The following is a 16,905-nucleotide window of genomic DNA, read 5'->3' as shown; positions in this document are numbered from 1 at the left end:
CATAGAGTTCCCAAAGAGCAGCTGGTGGATTTGAACTGCCAGCCTTTTTGGTTAGCAACCGTAGCTCTTAACCATGGCGCCACCAGGACTCCTCAGGGGGTATAGCGAAGTTAAATGAGACCAAGTATGTAAGGTGCCTTCCAAGGTTTCATAACAAAAACCAGTTGCCATTGAGGCAGTTCCGACCCATGGCAGCCCCATGTGTGTCACAGTAGAACTGTGCTTGTAGGGTTTCAATGGCTGATTTTTCAGAAGCGGATCACCAGGCCTTTCTTCCAAGGCACTTCTGGGTGGATTTGACCCTCCAGCCTTTCAGTTAGCAGCTGAGTGCATTAACTGTTTGTGCCGCCCATCGTGGTCTCACAAAGACCATTTGGCAAATCTGGTTTGCTCCTGCCATTGTAACTAGACGTATACGGGGGTTGACAGTAAGATTAGAGCACTGAACTTGGATTTCAGTAGATGGAGGTAATAGCAAAATAAAGAGCGTTTGAGAAAGAAGGACATAGAAATGTCAGATCTCCCCCAAAACTCTGCCACCTCTCATCTCCGTGAGACCAGCTCTGAGTTGCCTGAGGAGAAACAAGCGAGTACTAAAAAAGAAGTGGCTGTTCAGGGGGCCCCCCAGGCCTGAGGATGCGCTGAACACTCTGGACACTGAGATTCAGGGAGGCATCGCCTAGCGACAGCTCGTTTGAGGATAGAGCTGACACGTCAGTGATGAATTCACCTTTTTGTTGCCACGCAGAACTGTTTATAATAATTTCTGGGAAAATAAATGCCTCACAGGGTTCAGATGGTACGTGTTACAGGACAAAAGCAGTTGCCACGTATTAATCAGACCGTTACTTGTGTTGGGAAGATGCTTCCCATATTTTCTTCAAAGGTAAGAAGATAAGCCACGTGAGCCCAGGGCGAGAACTAATTCGACACACGTACCTCAGTGATACTTTGGCCGAGAATTCTGTGTGGCTTTCTAGATGGGGGCGGTTTCCTGGCAGGTGTTTGAGTCCTCAGTTAGGAGGGGACTGCACAAAAGGCAGAGATGTTCTACGTCTTCCTCTGTCTGTGCTTTCTTCTACTCGGTGTAGCAGACTGTCCTCAGAGGCAGAGGCCGGCGGTTAGCCCAGGAGGGTGCCAGAGCTAGCCGCAGAGAGGACCTGCCTTGCAGGGAAAAAGGAAAGTTTATGTGGAAAGGGAGAGTGCACACTTATCTTCAGGAATCTCTGGGTAGCGCAAACAGTTAAATGCTCAGCTGTTAACTGAAAGGTTGAGGATTAGAATCTACCCAGAGGCACCTTGGAAGAAAGGCCTGGCAGCCTTGAAAACCCTACGGTGCGCAGTTCTACGCTGACAGGCATGAGGGGGTTGCCATGAGTCAGAACAGACTGGACGGCACCTAGTTTGATGCCCATTTTCAACTTACATTCTGAAGACAGTATGCAAAGTGTTATATGGCTGAGCATTCGACAGATGAGGGCGTACAGCTTGTTTCAGCGTTGAGTGTGGACTGTGGAATGTGTCTTTGATTCATTCCTTCATGATTTCTAAGGACTTAATTCCCCGCGGGGTCCTCCTCATGGCTTACTTGTACGCCTGCGTTCTCTGAGGCCAGGAGCCTGGGTGGTGCAAGCAATTTGCCATCAACTATTAACCTGAAGGTTGGGAGTTCAAACGTACCTGGCAGTACCATGGCATGAAGGCCTGGGGACGTGCTCCAGTAAAGATTACAGCCAAGAAAACCCTACAGGGCAGTTCTACTCTGTAACACGTGAGGCCATCATGAGTCGGAATTGACTTGGTGGCGACGGCTTTTCTGAGACAGGTGGCCACATGGCTTGCTGGAACACCACAGAGCCAACCTCAAAGTTCATCACTAGTCCTAAGTTTAGTTTGTGCTCATCCGTAAATGTTTATCCAGAAGATTAACTGACTTTACTCCTGATGTTATTTCTCAAGAGTGTCTTTCTTAGCGCTAAGTCCAACCTGAGCCCCGGAAAGTAGGTGGAAGCATTAATGTAAGCCTTCCCCTGGCCCTTATGGTGCCTGGTCGGTAGCACAGTACAGAGCTCAGCAGCGCAGACGTCAGAGTCAGCCATTAAGCCGAGCCCTGGCACCGCCTCAACTTAAGTAACTCAATCTCTCCAAGTCTCTGTCTCCTTTTTTTAAAATACCAGTTGTTCTTGTGTCCCATCGACTCATGGCAGCCCCATGTGTGTCAGAGAACGGTGCTCCTTTGGGCTTTCAGTGGCTGATTTTTCAGAAGTAGATCACCAGGCCTTTCTTCTCAGGCACCTCTGGGTGGGGTCCAGCCTTTCCCTAAGCAGCTGAGCACATCGCTTGTTGTCTGCACCACCCAGGACTCTGGTATGACCTACCTCTGAAGGGGCTTGTGAAGATTCAGTGAGATGATGCATATAAAGCCCTGAGCGTTGGCCTGGCACATAGTTAGCACTCAGTGAACACAGCCGTGTGCCTGGAAACATCCTGGAGTTTGGGGAAACCCCAGTTGGGATTATCTTTGCTGTGGATGACATGGCGGAGGCTAGGAGGAGTTTAAGGAATGGGGTTCAAGTCCTGTGTTACTGTGTGGGGTTAGGAAACGCTCTCCTACTCCTGGGAAGCTCGGGCCCAGGCAGCTCCTGGCAGCGGGCCACCCCCGTCCTCACACCTGGGCAGCTGCCACGTCCCACACTGTCCCAAAGGGCTCTTCTTCCTTCTTACACTGGCTGCAGGACATGACATTCCCTGCAGTGCCCGTTCCCCGCCTCACTTCCGGGTTGCCTCTGAAATAGATGCAGGGTCATTGAGTTTTCAGGGCTTTGCCACCAGTCAACCTCTTGGCAGAAAAGACACAGATAAAACCTTTCATTTGTGATTCCTGGGGGCCTCCATGTAGAGATGATACTGGGAAACCCACTATTTTAATTTTCTTGAGTGTTAGGCTGTTGAAAACTGTCATTCTTTGGCACTCTTTACCCATTAACTATTAAGGAGCCTTGGTGGCACATTGACTAAGTGCTTTACTGCTAACCGAAAGGTAGGCAGTTCAAACCCACCTCCCAGCTGTGCAGGAGAAAGACCTGACCATCTGCTCCTGTAAAGATTACAGCCTAGAAAACCCTGTGGGGCAGCTCTGCTCTGTCACATAGGGTCACTGTGAGTTGGAATCGACTCAGTAACACCCAACAACACCTATATCTGAGGCGGCAGATCTTGGACCCTTCTGAGAATCTGATCAAAACTGTGGGCCCTCTGCCTAGACGGAGCCCTTATAACACAGACTTCTGTGGCTAGCTTCAGGGTCGGGGGGTTTGTGGACCTTCCAGACACCCTTGGATCCAGGTTAGTTTTTGCTTTAGGGGAAGGCACACTTCCCCAGAAACCACCTTTCCCATCCCGAGACTGCCAGCTCCCATTGGGAGAATAATCCCTGGCCTTTTGGGTCAGGAGGGAGCCTGTGTATCAGAGGACCTTCTTCCTCCAGGGTGGGAGACCCCTCCACTGGGACCCCCACCTTCTTTGCAGCAATCTTTGGCTCATTTCCTCAAGAAAGGTATCTTTAGGCACTGCCTGCACTTGATTGGTGCTCGAGTGTATAGGAGCGGTTATGCTGGGCCGCACAGGTGTGAAGGTGCAGACTTAGGACTGCAGAGAGCAGGGGCATGACCCCTGTTAGCTCCTGCCTCCCTGGCCTGGGACAGCCTTTGTTCTGATCTGTCCCTGTGGGCCCAGCAAGTGTCTGGCCCACAGCAGGTATCACCTCAACCTTTGTCGAGGTCCTCCAGTGTCCCTGTTCTCTGATGCCTCAACTCACCCATTCCCAGTCACCTGGCTTAGATGACACTTGCTCCAGGAAGCGGTCCCTGGTCCACTGTCTCCTCTGCAGCCTCACAAGGTCAGGGCCCGGCTCTGTGCCCCAGAGCCGTTGTGTTTGATTGTCCAATGTCAGCACGAGACTCAGGCCTGTCTCCACCTTCACTGCCACCTCCCCAGAGACCAGCGTGGTACCTGGCACACAGTGGGCTCTCGAGGGTATGGAATTGTTGAAAGTCAACTCCAGTTATAGTTGCCGAATGAATATTGTGATTGCGTCTCTGAGCCCTGTGTAACAGCAGGAGCTGCTGCTGGGCACTTTGCCAGGTGGGGCGGAGGCCCCGACGTGTGGCCGTCAGTGTGGACAGAGCCGAGCCCCACCTCTCCGTGTCCGGGCCTGCTGGCTTCTCAGCCCGTCTGTTTGTCGCTGGGACCACAAGGACCAGGATGATCAGCACATGCGGTCTGTCCTTGGGGAAAACAACTAGCCTAAACCCCACAATTGAGCGGAGGGTAGTGGGGGCAGCTAGGCCCTCTGTTGTTTTCCTGGGCGGGGGAGGGGAGAGCAGGGGACTGTTCCTGGCCTGGGTCTGTGATTGTCACATGGGATCACAATTGGGGCCTGGCTGGGGCACAGGAGCTGAGGAGGGGTCCCTGGGAGTGGGGCCAGCCTGGCTTGGGGGGGGTGGTGAATCAAGCAGTGGACACCTTGGATGCAACGTGATGGGAAGCCACAGCAAGACCAGAGAGGAAGCACGTGGGCGGCCGGAGCGCTGCACCCTTCCCAGACAGTAGCGCCCCAGCCACAAGAGGTAGAGTCGGTGTTTGGGGCGTTCAACTGGGGCCGTTCAACTGGGGGCGTTCAAGGAGGAGAGGTTCCAAATCCCACACAGTTTTGCACCTCAGTGTCTGCCATGTGGGCCAGAGAACGGTTCTCAGGGCCAGTCACGGCCTTCCTTGAAAAGGAAGTTCCCTGGTCAAGTATGTTTGGGAAACACTTGCTTAAGCAAGTTTCTTTATTGTGTGTTGTCTTAACCTTTAACGCTTTGTGTTCAGCCAGTGCCCCACGTGGCTGCTTCTCACAGCCTTATCAGGGAGCGTTTCACAGGCCCAAAGAAACCTGGCTGACAGTCTGGGCCAGGTGGTCTGGATTTGATTAATATATTTTAGGTCTTCATGGTGACTGGTCTCTAGAGATCTCTGGTGGTGGTCTTCGCTTCACTTGTGAAAGAAAAACTGTGTGGGGAATTAAAGAAGTTTCTAGAAGCCTCGCTGCTTCCTGCTTTCAGGTCCCCTGCTCATTCCTCAGACTTGGGTTTGTTAGCTGAGCTAATGCTGCTCGCTCAGTGACATAACCAGAAGCAGTTTGGTGACGCAGGTCAGTTAAAACATTCTGTGGCTGCCACGGTACCCGTGAGGCAGTCCTACGTGGAATGCGGTTTGCGTGTGCTGTCTGTCTATCATGTCAGTCCTGGCCCTGCTTGAGCTGAGGGAGGTAAAGCGTGTGACCGGGATGCTTTGTGTTTTTGGTGGATGTGACTGAAGCTGAGTTCTGCGTTTTGGTTAGTGCAGTGGTCGGGTTTCACATGAATGCCAAGCTGGCCATCAGTGGGGTCTGGTGGGACCCGAGATGGGCTACCAGGGCCTCACCGGGCGTTCCTAGTCGGTGTGGTGTGTGACACGGCACTGATCCTGCAGCTGCTCGTTGAGCGCCTGTTATGCATGAGGCTCTGTGTTTGGCACTGAGGCTACAGGGGCGAGGGAACAGACCAGATCCCACTCTGTGGAGCTTATGTTCTAGTGGTAGACTGTCAATGAGCAGATGAATAAGCCCTCCTGAGCACCGCGGGGCTCCACGTCCCCGGGCCGCCAGATACCAGCTCATACGCCCCTCTCACTCGGCTTTCTGCTCCATTTTTCCCACGGTGCCTTGCACAGAACAAGAGCTAAATGAATATTGTTGTGATTGTGCAGCAGCTGATGTTAACATCCGGGAGCAGGACGGGGTGGGGTGGTGGTAGTTCAGACGTCCCTGGACTGATGTTTCTATGCCACACACCATGGCATGTGCTGGGGGCAGATGCTGTGCCAGTGGTCTCTCCCACTCCCAAACAGGCAGCCTCGGTGTGACCGATGGGCGGGAAGGATGTAAGCTGGAGGCAGGCTTAGGGAGCACGGGGCGATCTGGGAATCCAAGCTGAGCATCCAGAAGGGCACTGTGTCTGCACAGAAATATGTGTTGGCCACAGGAAAGGCAGGGAGCCCTGGTGGTGCTGGCGCAGCGGCTAAGCGCTTCGCTGCTGACCGAACCCCCCAGCGGCTCCACAGGAGAAAGATGTGGCAGTCTGCTTCTGTAAAGATTACAGCCTAGGAAACCCTATAGGACAGTTCTACTCTTACAGGATCGCTGTGACTCAGAATTGACTCAGTGGCAACGGGTACAAGAAAGGCTACAGAAAAGTCAGTCCAGGTGGCACAAATGGTTTGCACTTGACTGTGAACCTAAAGGTTGGCAGTTTGAACCCACCTAGTAGTGCTGAGGAAGAAAGGCTTGGCGATCTGCTTCTGTAAAGATTGTTGTTGTGTGCTGTTGAGTCGACCCTGACTCACAGCGACCTTATATGACAGAGTAGAATTCCCTACAGGGTTTTCCTAGGCTGTAATCTCTACAGGAGCAGATCACCAGGTCTTTTCTTCACCAACCTTTTGATTTGCATTCGAGCGTTTAACCATCATGCCGTAGGGTTCCTTTCTGTAAAAGATTAGTCAAGAAATCCTGTGGAGCAGTTCTACTGTGTAACACACGGGGTCGCCAGTGAGTTGGAATGACTTGGAGGCAATGGGTTTGTTTCTTTTTTTTGTGTGTGAAAGCAGTTCCTCGAGGGCAGTGGATTTTTTTTTTTTTTTTAAGTGAAATCAGGTGGAAAAGCGTTCGAGGCTGATTGATAGAAGCGCGTATCCAGGAGGGGGACGTGAGCACAGGGTGTGTAGGGGACAGCAAACTCTTCAGTGTCCCCGTAGTAAGGTGTGTGGCGGAGGGAGGATGACAGGAGGGAGGCCTCGGCAGGAGCTTGGAGCCTAGGCCGAGGGGAGACACTTGCAGAGTTCTGAGTGTGATCTCTGGCCGCTCTGTGAGGCCGGGCATAAGGGGTGAGAGCTACAGCAGAGAAAGTAGGAAGGTCTGACTTTGGTAGTGGTAACAGAGTTGGGTACCAGGATGGGGGGACACAGTTTTTTTGGGGGGAATCTGATTGGGTCTCACCCTGCTGGTCCTGTTCTTTGGGTGGCTGCCTTCAGAGCTTGAACCCCAGAGACCCTCCCTCTGTCCTTGGTACCCTGCAGTTACCTCTCCCGTCCGCTGGGTGCTCTCCTGCAGCCCTCCCGGCCCCTTGGCCTGTGGCCAGAACTAACTCCCGTTCGTTTCCTGTGGTGGGGCAGCCAGGACTCCTGTGGTTGCCGTCCACCCCCTGCCTGGCGATCTGGTGGCACAGCTCTCACCCCCAGGGAGCTCCCCTCCATGGCCAAGTTCGCCTCACTCTCTTCATCCCTCAGTTGCCCGGCACCATGTGTCTTTGCCACACTTTTGTTTTCTCTGATGCCACTGCTTATTTCTTCCTTCATCAAATGATTGCTGCACCCCTGCATGTGCCAGGTCCTGTTCTCAGCTCCTGGGATGCCCACATGGAAACCGACACACAAGATACAGAGGGCCACAAAGGGGAGTCTCTGACCTCACAGGGTTTCTGGGGAAAGGGAGGCAGACCAGAAACAGAGCTACGTAAGGCGTTCTGGGCGGAGGAATAGCCCTTTAGCCTCACTATGAGGCTGTCCTCTGCTGCTCAGAGGGCCTGAGGAGAGCATGTTTCATCAGGTCCGCTGTGGCCAAACCACCTCTCCTGGGCCGAGTGTCTTAGTGACAGGTGGGAGAAATCTAGCTCAAACTGGCTTAAGCAGAAACTGGCATTTATTGGTAAGCTGAAAAGCCCAGATCACAGTTAGATTTGGGTGGCGACAGGCTGGCAGGCCTAGGAGTGTGTGCCACCAGTCCAGCAGCCCTTCCCTGAGAGCTCCAACAAAGTTCTGGACCTGAATCTCAGTCCCCTCATTGCCAGGCCCTTATCCCATGCCACCCCGGGGGCCAGGACAGAGCTTGGCCCTATCTGGGCCTCATGGGGCAGGGGAGGGGCGGTGCCCTGGAGAAAATGGGGCTTGGTGGCTAGTGAGCTGGCCCAAACCCTGGATCCTTACCAGCCATCTCGGCTCCTTGCAGCTGGCTGGGCAGCTGCGGCCGAGCTTGCGGCTGCCAGGGGCCAGTGCCAGGAGGCCTGAGGATTCCCAGTGTGGACATGGCGTGAGTAAGCTGCTGCTCTGCCTCAGCCCCTCCAGCATCCCTTTGACATCACTTGTCTGGCATATTCACTCATTTGTTCATCTGGGTTTTGTAAGCAACTGCTATGCCCTGTGCCAGTGAGATGACTGCAGCGGAGGGGTAGGGGGGAGCGTGGAATCCTCATGGGACACGGAGGATGGCCTCCCCACCTCCCTGTAGCTCTTAGGTCTTTTCCGTGTCGCCCCCTCCGATAGTCCCTACGGGCTGCACTCTGTGAGGGCTGTCGCAGTGGCTCGGACTGGAGCAGGGAACCTGGTTGGGGAGGTGGTCCCCACCTCAGCAGGCTGTGTTGCCCAGGATCGGGATCAGCTCCTGTCCTGTTTCTTCAGGAATGAGCTTGGAGAGTAAGCATGGTGTCTGTTTGATTGTCTTGGTTCTGGCCCTTTCTCTTCTCACACCTCCTCCCGGCCCCGTCTTCTCTGTTGTGGGTGATGGGTGTCGCCTCCTAACTGGCCTCCGCACATCGCCTTCATGCCCCCTCCCCCAATATCTTCTCTGTTTAAACCTGAAACTCTCACTCCTTTGACAGTGCCTCCCCAAACCCTTACCACAGACCCACTCCCCCCTCCGTTACCCTGTCACCCTTGTCTTCTGCAGTCCCCGCAGACAGTGGTGCCTTCGCTCTCTGCTGGGGCCCTCTCCTGGAGACCTCAGCACAGTCCTCTTCTCAGGGACCCTTCCCCAACACCAGGCCAAGCCAGCCAGTGTGTCCTCGCAAACCTGTTCCCTCCCACATGGCGTTTGTCTCGGGGTGGTGATGCTGTGGTTGTGCACAGCTTCTGGCTTAGTACCTGGCTCCCCACTAGAGTGGGGGCTCCCGGACAGATGCCGACCCAACTCATGATCCCTCTGGGGCTGCATCCACATCCCATTCCCACTGCCTTCCTGCCAAAGGAGGCCTGGAACAGCCACAGGTTCATCAAAGCACAGCCAAAACCCACCACATCCCGGCCACGGCAGTGAGGCAGGCGGAACCTGGGCCTCCCTGTGGGTGTGAGCCACTCCAAAGGCTGCCGGCAGGGCTTCCTGAGCGGTGGCTTCCTGAGCGGTGCCCACTCCGGGGCCAGGAGAGAGGGCTGTGGGTCTGGCTGACCCTAGATAGGAAACCCAGGGCGGTGCTTGGAACCGCAGGCACTGCCCTTGTCCTGTCATGTGACCAAGCATCCCAAAGCGTCTCCTTCATTCAGCAGCAGCTTTTGAGGATGGGCTCTTGTGGTTACACTCAGATGCAAATCAAATGTTGGGTAGCTCTCCAAAGAGCATGAGCAGTATGCTCTGGGGTTACAAACTGGCTGCCCTTGGGCCTCATCTGGCCTGCCAGTGAAAGAAAAAACTAATGTAGTCTCCAACATTTAAAAATTGGGAGATGCCCCATGAAGATGGGGTGCCTCTGAGCCGCATTCCTGCCAGGCCACAGATGAGGGTGCTGAATGGTGGCTGCCTCAATGCTGTCCAGCCTGACACCCCCCTACCCACGCTCCCACACTCATCCACATCCCCTGTTCCCCATGGGGAACTTGATATAATATATGTACAGAAAAGAGCACACCTCGTTAAGTGTCCCACTGTCACAAACTGGCCAGCCCTGGCATCTCACGCCCAGGTCAAGACGCTGGCCTACGGGATTTGGAGTTGTGTTTTTTGTTAAGCTTATTTTAAAAGTAGCTTTGTTTACTGTATGACTACAGTGTTGGGGGGAAAAAAAAAACAATTTTTCTTTTTGCAGAAAAGCCTGCCATTGCTCCGCCCGTCTTTGTGTTTCAGAAGGATAAAGGACAAAAGGTAAGGGGTCGGTATATTCTCTCTCACGTCCTTCCTCTGATTTGTTCTCTGGCAGAGGGAGACTGAGCAGGGCCTGTAAGCCTCCCTGTCAGGCCTCAAAGGGCCTGTGGCTTTGGATTACCACGGAGAGAGGTTCAGATTGTCAGGTGGGGCAAGGGCTGGGAGAACATGGCCTTAAAACAGTGTCAGAAACTTCCGTCCAGTTCCTAGTGGTTCATCTCAGAAATGCCCCTGTGCATTAGGGAAACCAGCAGCAGAGGCAGAGAGAGTGGGGAACACAGGTGGAAGGAGGGGAAGGAGGAAGGGAGGAAGGAAAGAAGGTAGGCAGGCAGGCAGGCGAGAGAGCAGTGGCCCTAAAGGAGGTGGGGACAGGATCTTTAAGATTTTAGGGGTTTTTCTGCCTGGACCCACTTGGCACAAACTCATGGTAGAATAATGACGAGTCCGCTTGCATCATCTACCTGTCCCCCGTCTCTGCTGGGTTGTACCTCCCAATCCCTCGACAGGAAGTGTGTGCAGATTGCATGGCAGTTGGAAGTGTCCCGTCTGATTCCAAGTGATGAGCCTGTGGCCTGTGACAGGCCTCATGGGAGCAGCAGGAGGACCCTGTGATAGGACGATCCTAAGGATGACGATGGCAGATGTTGTTTACCTGGGAGTCACTGCTTTCACACCCGTCCCTGAAGAGTCAAAGTGTGGCCGTCACGTCAGAAATGAGCTGACACTGCAGCCAGGGGCGTAGCAAGGATAACGAGCACCCAGGGGCAATCTCTAGGTTGTACCCAACCCCCATTTCAAGTTGAATAGATGTTGATAGTGGCGAGGCATCAGCAGAAATACCCACCCCGCCTCCTGTCTAGCTGCCTCAGTCAGACGCCTTTCACCTTTGGGGCGCCTTGAAGTGATATCCTGTAACTGGTCTGGCACCCCCTTGGACTTGCCCGCACCCCCCACTATGCCTCTGGCTGGGCAGCGACCCCCGCTCTTTGATGAGGACTTTGATCTGTCTAGAAAGCCTGTTGCATTGGTTGTCGTGTAATAGCCATTATAGAATCTCGTTACGACAAAAGGCTGTGCAGAATTCTGTATGCTCTTAAATGTGTTTGCATCTTGTTGATAATAACAGCATTTGCAAACCTCATCAGCCCAGTGCTGGGGCTCAACAGTGGACCCCAGGCCTCTGGCGGGACCACCGGTTCTGAGGTGGAGAACTGTGGGTCTGCTGGATTGCCATCCCTTGGTCTGAGAGGCCAGAGCTTGCATGGCCCAGTGTTCCTAGGCAATGTTCAAGTACTCTGCCGGGGAGAGAGAGTGTGGGGCTGTGGGAGGGGGTCTCCTATGAGGGGGAAGCGGCTGCCCTAAACCCCTGCCGCACCCAGGTACCTTCTGTGTTGGCCCAGCCATATCCACCAGCCTTACAACTTTAACTCTTTAGTTACGTTCCCACCGTCAGTTCTTTTGCTGAAGAGTCACTAAACCTGTACAGACTTTTCTTCCGGTTTGGCTTTGGTCATCCAGGTGATGTTTTCAAGATCCACCTCGCTTCCAGAACGAAGATGGGTACATGGACCGCCACTGTCTCCTCTCCCCTGGGCCCTGACCTGTACAGCTCACCTGCATGTGTTTTCACGATGTGGCCTTTGGAGGTTCAAATACGAGGGAGTGATGTGTTCCCTAGAGTTTTTAGAGGCAGAATATTTTAAGTATTAGGCGTCGGAGGTCTTAGATTCTGTTTGAGGTGTTAAGGTTTTATTCAGATTTCCAGTAAAATCTGAATTTTCTAGAATTTTGCATTTTATGGTAATCATCTTTTGAACCACTCTTACGTTTAAGTACGGGTCAGCAAGCTAAGGCCTGCTTCCACTGCCTAGTTTCGTAAACAAAGTTTTGTTGGCACCCAGCCCTGCCCATTCGTCACACATCAGCTATGGTCGCTTTCACACTACCACAGCAGAATTGAGTTGGTTCAGCAGAGACCACGTGACCCGCAAAGTCGGAAATATGTAGTGTCTGGCTCTTTACAGGGAACGTTTGCCCATCCCCAATTTGATGTGAATAATGGGAATTAATAATCCTGTAAAATTGGAAGACTTTAGGAAAACCAGCGGGATGAAACAGGAGAATGTAAGATTTGTTCAGATGAATTTAAAACGCTTTTAAGACCACTGACTCTACCGGCAGTACTGTTTTCCCAGCCGAGGTGGCTCTGTTGCTTTGTGATGGAGGCTAATTTACATGTATCTGCTTCAGAAGGCCTATGCACATCACTTAAACTGAAGTGGAACTGAACGGGAAGACCAGCTAGGAAAGCTTTCACCGTCATTTAGAAAATGGACAAGTGTCGCTGTCGCTCTTATCAAAATATTGACTCAGAGCCAGCTATAAATGAGATTCTAAAAATAAGCGAGTGGGAGCTGTTTGGAGTTTAGCTCTCCACTTCTGTCGCACTGTATCACAAGATCACCAAAAGGGCATGCAGGAAATCGTCCCTTTATTTAGGTGGAGAAGCAGGAGGAGCCTGTATAACTCGGGGTGGGGGCTTAGGGCCGTTGCCTTCGCTCTCAGGTGGGCTGTTGTTAGCTGCCCTCGAGAATCAATTTTCAATTCATGGCGACCCCATGTGTTACAGAGTAGAACTGCACTGCAGGGTTTTCTAGGCTGCACTCTTTACAACAATGGGCTCGATCATAACAGCGATCAAGAGGACGGTGCAGAACCGGGCAGCGTTTCGTTCTGTTGTACATAGGGCTGCTATGAGTCACAACCAACTCAATGGCGCCTAACAACAACAATCTTTACAGGAAGCCCTGGTGGTGCAGTGGTTAAGTGCTCACTGCTAACCAGAAGGTAGGTGGTTCGAACCCACCAGCTGCTGCTCAGGAGGAAGATGTGGCGGTCCGCTTCTGTCGAGATTTACAGCCTTGGAGATTCTGTGGGGCAGTTCTACTCTATCCTGTAGTGTTGCTGTGAGTCAGAATCGACTTGATGGCAACAGGCTTGGTTTTAATCTCTATGGAGCAGATCACCAGGTCTTTCTCTCATGGAGCCAGGGCTGCTTAGGAGCTAGCATTTCAGGGAGTGTCACAGCTGATGCAGTCTCTCTCTTTGCTGCTTCTAACCCTCCCAGCAGTAAGGTGGAAAGTCAGCGTAATAGGTCAGACATCTAGTTTTGTTTCTCCAGGGGAGACACAAAGACAGGTCTGCAAGGAGCAGCTGCAATATTTCTGTCAGAAAATAAGACTTGGAGACCCTTCTTGGTTTTTTCTCTCCCACTGAGATTCCAGCCCACCCCCCTCTCACCCCACAGAAGCTGATTGGGAAGGGGCTGCTCTGACTGGTTGTGTTTTCTGAGCAAACTCCCCCTCTTTGTTTTTCAGCTTTTCTTCTTGAAAATTTCCGAATCCTAGAAGCTTTAAAAGATTGGTCCTGTGTGTCTGTCACTTGGACCTGGCCTCAGCGATTTGCTGATGTTTGTCATAAATGCTGAAGCCTTCACCTCCGAGTTGTGGCCATCTGACATTTCACCCCTAAGTACTCAGCAGGTGCCTCCTAGGCATAGGGTGCTTCTTTCCCCTCCACGGCCCCAATATCATTGTCATGATCATGAATTCAGTGACGTTATCCAGTATAGAGTCCATATTTAAGTTTTCCTGATTGTCCTATAAGTGCCCTTTAGAGCGATTTTTGAAGCACCTTCTTGATCCACAAAGAGTGGTTGTCAGCTGTGGGACCATCTTCGTCATCTAGTGCTAAATTCTGAGTGGAGGCCCTTCGGCCCTGGGCTTCAGCTCCACCTTCCAGGCCCTCTGGGACAGCAACTCTGCTCCCTCGGCTTTAGGGGCACCATTCTCCTAGTCCATCTGAGTGGCGACTCCACCCTTAGAGGCCGTGGCTCCACCCTTTGAAAACCCAGAGGTCATGGCCATGCCTTTCGAGACTGAGGCAGCTCAGCTTCCTGTGGGCCTCACACCCGCATCTGCCCTACTGGGGCAAGTGTTCCAAAGCTCTGTAGCAACTCCAATAAGTGCCTAGAGGCACCCCACTTTGCCTGGAAGCCTTCTGTGCACAGGCGCTCGGCTCTCTGGCTCCATGGGTCGGCTCCAGCGCTGGCTGGTGCTGGTCACCTGGTTCTGCTGCTGCCATTTCTTACCATCTGTGCCTTCCCCGGTGTTAACAGTTCTCTGTACTTCCTTTTGAGTCTGTATCCATTCACAGTTTCAAAACCGCTTCCACATTTTAGGTATCTGTTAGAACAGCACCCCACTCTCGATACCAAAATTCTGCTTCGGTCATCTAGTGCTGCTGTAACAGAAATACCACAAGTGGATGGCTTTAACAAAGAGGAATATATTTTCTCACAGCCTAGTAGTCTAGAAGTCCAAATTCAGGGCGTCAGCTCCAGGGGAATGTTTTCTCTCTCTGTCGGCTCTGGAGGGAGGTCCTTCTTCTCAGTCTTCCCCTGGACTAGGAGCTTCTCTGTACGGAAACCCTGGGTCCAAAGGACGCACTTTGCTCCCAGTGCTTGTTTCTTGGTGGTATGAGGTCCCCAACTCTCTGCTTGCTTCCCTTTCCTTTTATGTCTTGTAAGATAAAAGGCGGTGCAGGCCACACCCCAGGGAAACTCCGTTTACATTGGATCAAGGATGTGACCTGAGCAAGGGTGCTACATCCCACCCTAATCCTCTTTAACCACAGGCAGAGATTAGGATTTATAACACGTAGGAAAATCACAAAATGGAGGACAACCGCACAATACTGGGAATCATGGCCTAACCAAGTTGACACACATTGGGGGACACGATTCAATCCATGACAGGGACCAGTTAAGTTACCTTTCAGGAAACGATCTCAAACCACCCCACGCACACGTCGAAGAGTCTGTCTCCCCCTTCCAAAGGCGAGAGCCCTACATCCCGGGTATTTTCACGGGACTGAACAAATCCTGTGCGGCAGCGAGCCTTTCCCTACCGAATTGGGATTGAGAGACACAATTGAAAATGGAAAAGAAAAAACGAAGCTGCTCACCCAGGAGCTGTTCGGTTTTGTTCAGCAGTGAAACCACACGCCGTTTTCCAGGTCCCGGTGACAGGCCCCAGTTGTGTTTACAACAAACCACAGATTGGGGGCGGCCTCCCTCTGGAGGGCGGGGGCTTTGGTGAGCCTCATAGAAGCTTGCCAAGTCCTGTTCCATGTTAGAAGAACTGGGTGGCAGCCCGGTGGTGCAACGGTGAAGTGTTCTGCTGCCAACAGAAAGGTTGGAGGAGAAGGCCCTGGCGATCTGCTCCCATAGAGACAACAGCCTAGGAGCCCTATGGGGCTGTTCTGGTCTGTTACGTGGGGCCGCTGTGAGTCAGAGGCGACTCGGTAGCATCTAACAACAGTCTGAACTGTCCAAGCGCCTAAAATGAATCCAGGGCTAGATTGACAGCCCAGGGCATTTTATTTTCTTGTCCTTGTTCTCACTGCTTCCTGGGGTCGACCCTTCATCACACGTCTATGTTCATATGCACCTGGGGTTTAGCAGCAAAAATAAACCTTTTTTTTTTTTTCTCTTAACTGCCTTGAATGAAGACAGTTCTTTCTTTTTTTCGGAATGTGAAGAGAATTTAAATATTCTCATGTCGGTTGTTGCATTGTGTATCATGACTAATTGCTAATTGCTTCTTTCAGCTCCTTTAATTTTTGAGCCTTTTTTCAGTGAAGGCGGAACGCCTTGAGGTTTACACGGGCAGAACAATGCCTGTTTGGAAAAAAGACAGAAGGCGGTTGTGGAGATGCTGTTTAGCAGAATGCGCTGTGTGGATGAAAACGCCGTCATCAACATGTTTATAGCTCATTTTGAAGCTTTCACTGTTGGGATAACAGGCTTAGCCTGTGTGCATATTTTAGGGTGAGCTCAAAGGCTGACAAATTCTTTTTTTCTTTTTTTAATTTTTATTCTGCATTAAGTGAAAGTTTACAAGTCAGTCTCTCATACAAAAATTTACATACACCTTGCTGTATACTCCTAATTGCTCTCCCCCTAATGAGAGAGCCCACTCCTTCCCTCCACTCTCTCTTTTTGTGTCCGTTCCACCAGCTTCTGAACCCCTCTGCCCTCTCATCTCCCCTCCAGGTAGGAGATACCAACATAGTCTCTTGTCTGCTTGATTGAAGAAGCTCATTCTTCACCAGTATCATTTTCCATCCCATAGTCCAGTCCAATCCTTGTCTGAAGAGTTGGCTTTGGGAATGGTTCCTGTCCTGGGCTAACAGAAGGCCTGGGGACCATGACCACTGGGGTCCTTCTAGTCTCAGTCAGACTATCTTTTTAGGAGAATTTGGGGTCTGCATCCTACTGCCCTCCTGCTCCTTCAGGGGTTCTCTGTTGTGTTCCCTGTCAGGGCAGTCATCGTTGTAGCTGGGCACCATCTAGTTCTTCTGGTTTCAGACTGATGCAGTCTCCAGTTTATGTGGCCCTTTCTGAGGGTGATGAATTCTTGATGTCTGATTTTAACAAAGACGCTCAAAAGCTACAGGCTCCATGTTCGTTCTTTAGAGCATACTTTTCTCACCCAGGAGAAAGACTAGGGCCCAAGTAGAAAATGCTACAACAGCATTGGTTGATTTTCCAGAGGAAAGTGGTGATGTGACATTTTTCAACACTGGCAAGAGTCGATGACTTTTAACCCAAGATGAAGAACTCGAATTTTGTTTTGGTCTCTGGATTTTCCATCTTTATATATTTCTTTTTGGTCCTCCAATTCAGGCTTGCGTTTCAGGTCTGTCACGAGAACATTTGAACATTCACATTAAGGGAGGAAAAAAATTCACGTGGCTGTAATTAGAGATAGGCATTTGCACACTGAGCTCTGGGTTGAATTTTCTCTCGTGAGATGTTAAATCTCCAGCCATGAAGGATCAGCAGGTGTTGGGGT

General features: G+C 51.8%; 1 protein-coding gene across 12 annotated transcripts in view; it reads left to right on the top strand.

The window, feature by feature from the left end:
* Positions 1-16,905, top strand: part of RANBP3 (RAN binding protein 3) — a 67,881-nt gene that overhangs the window by 10,690 nt on the left and 40,286 nt on the right. For 11 of the 12 annotated variants that reach the window (XM_049876531.1, XM_049876539.1, XM_049876537.1 and 8 more), the window contains one exon: positions 9,933-9,988. In XM_049876531.1, the coding sequence (XP_049732488.1) occupies positions 9,933-9,988 (56 nt within the window). Of the gene's footprint in view, positions 1-9,932; positions 9,989-11,506; positions 15,879-16,905 lie in introns of all 12 variants that reach the window. The other variant, XM_049876535.1, reaches the window with a different exon arrangement.

The sequence above is a fragment of the Elephas maximus genome, chromosome 3, assembly GCF_024166365.1.
Source record: "Elephas maximus indicus isolate mEleMax1 chromosome 3, mEleMax1 primary haplotype, whole genome shotgun sequence".
NCBI classification, from domain to species: Eukaryota; Metazoa; Chordata; class Mammalia; order Proboscidea; family Elephantidae; genus Elephas; species Elephas maximus.
The sequence above is the reverse complement of the archived record's forward strand: the minus strand, read 5'-3'. Positions and strand labels throughout refer to the sequence as shown.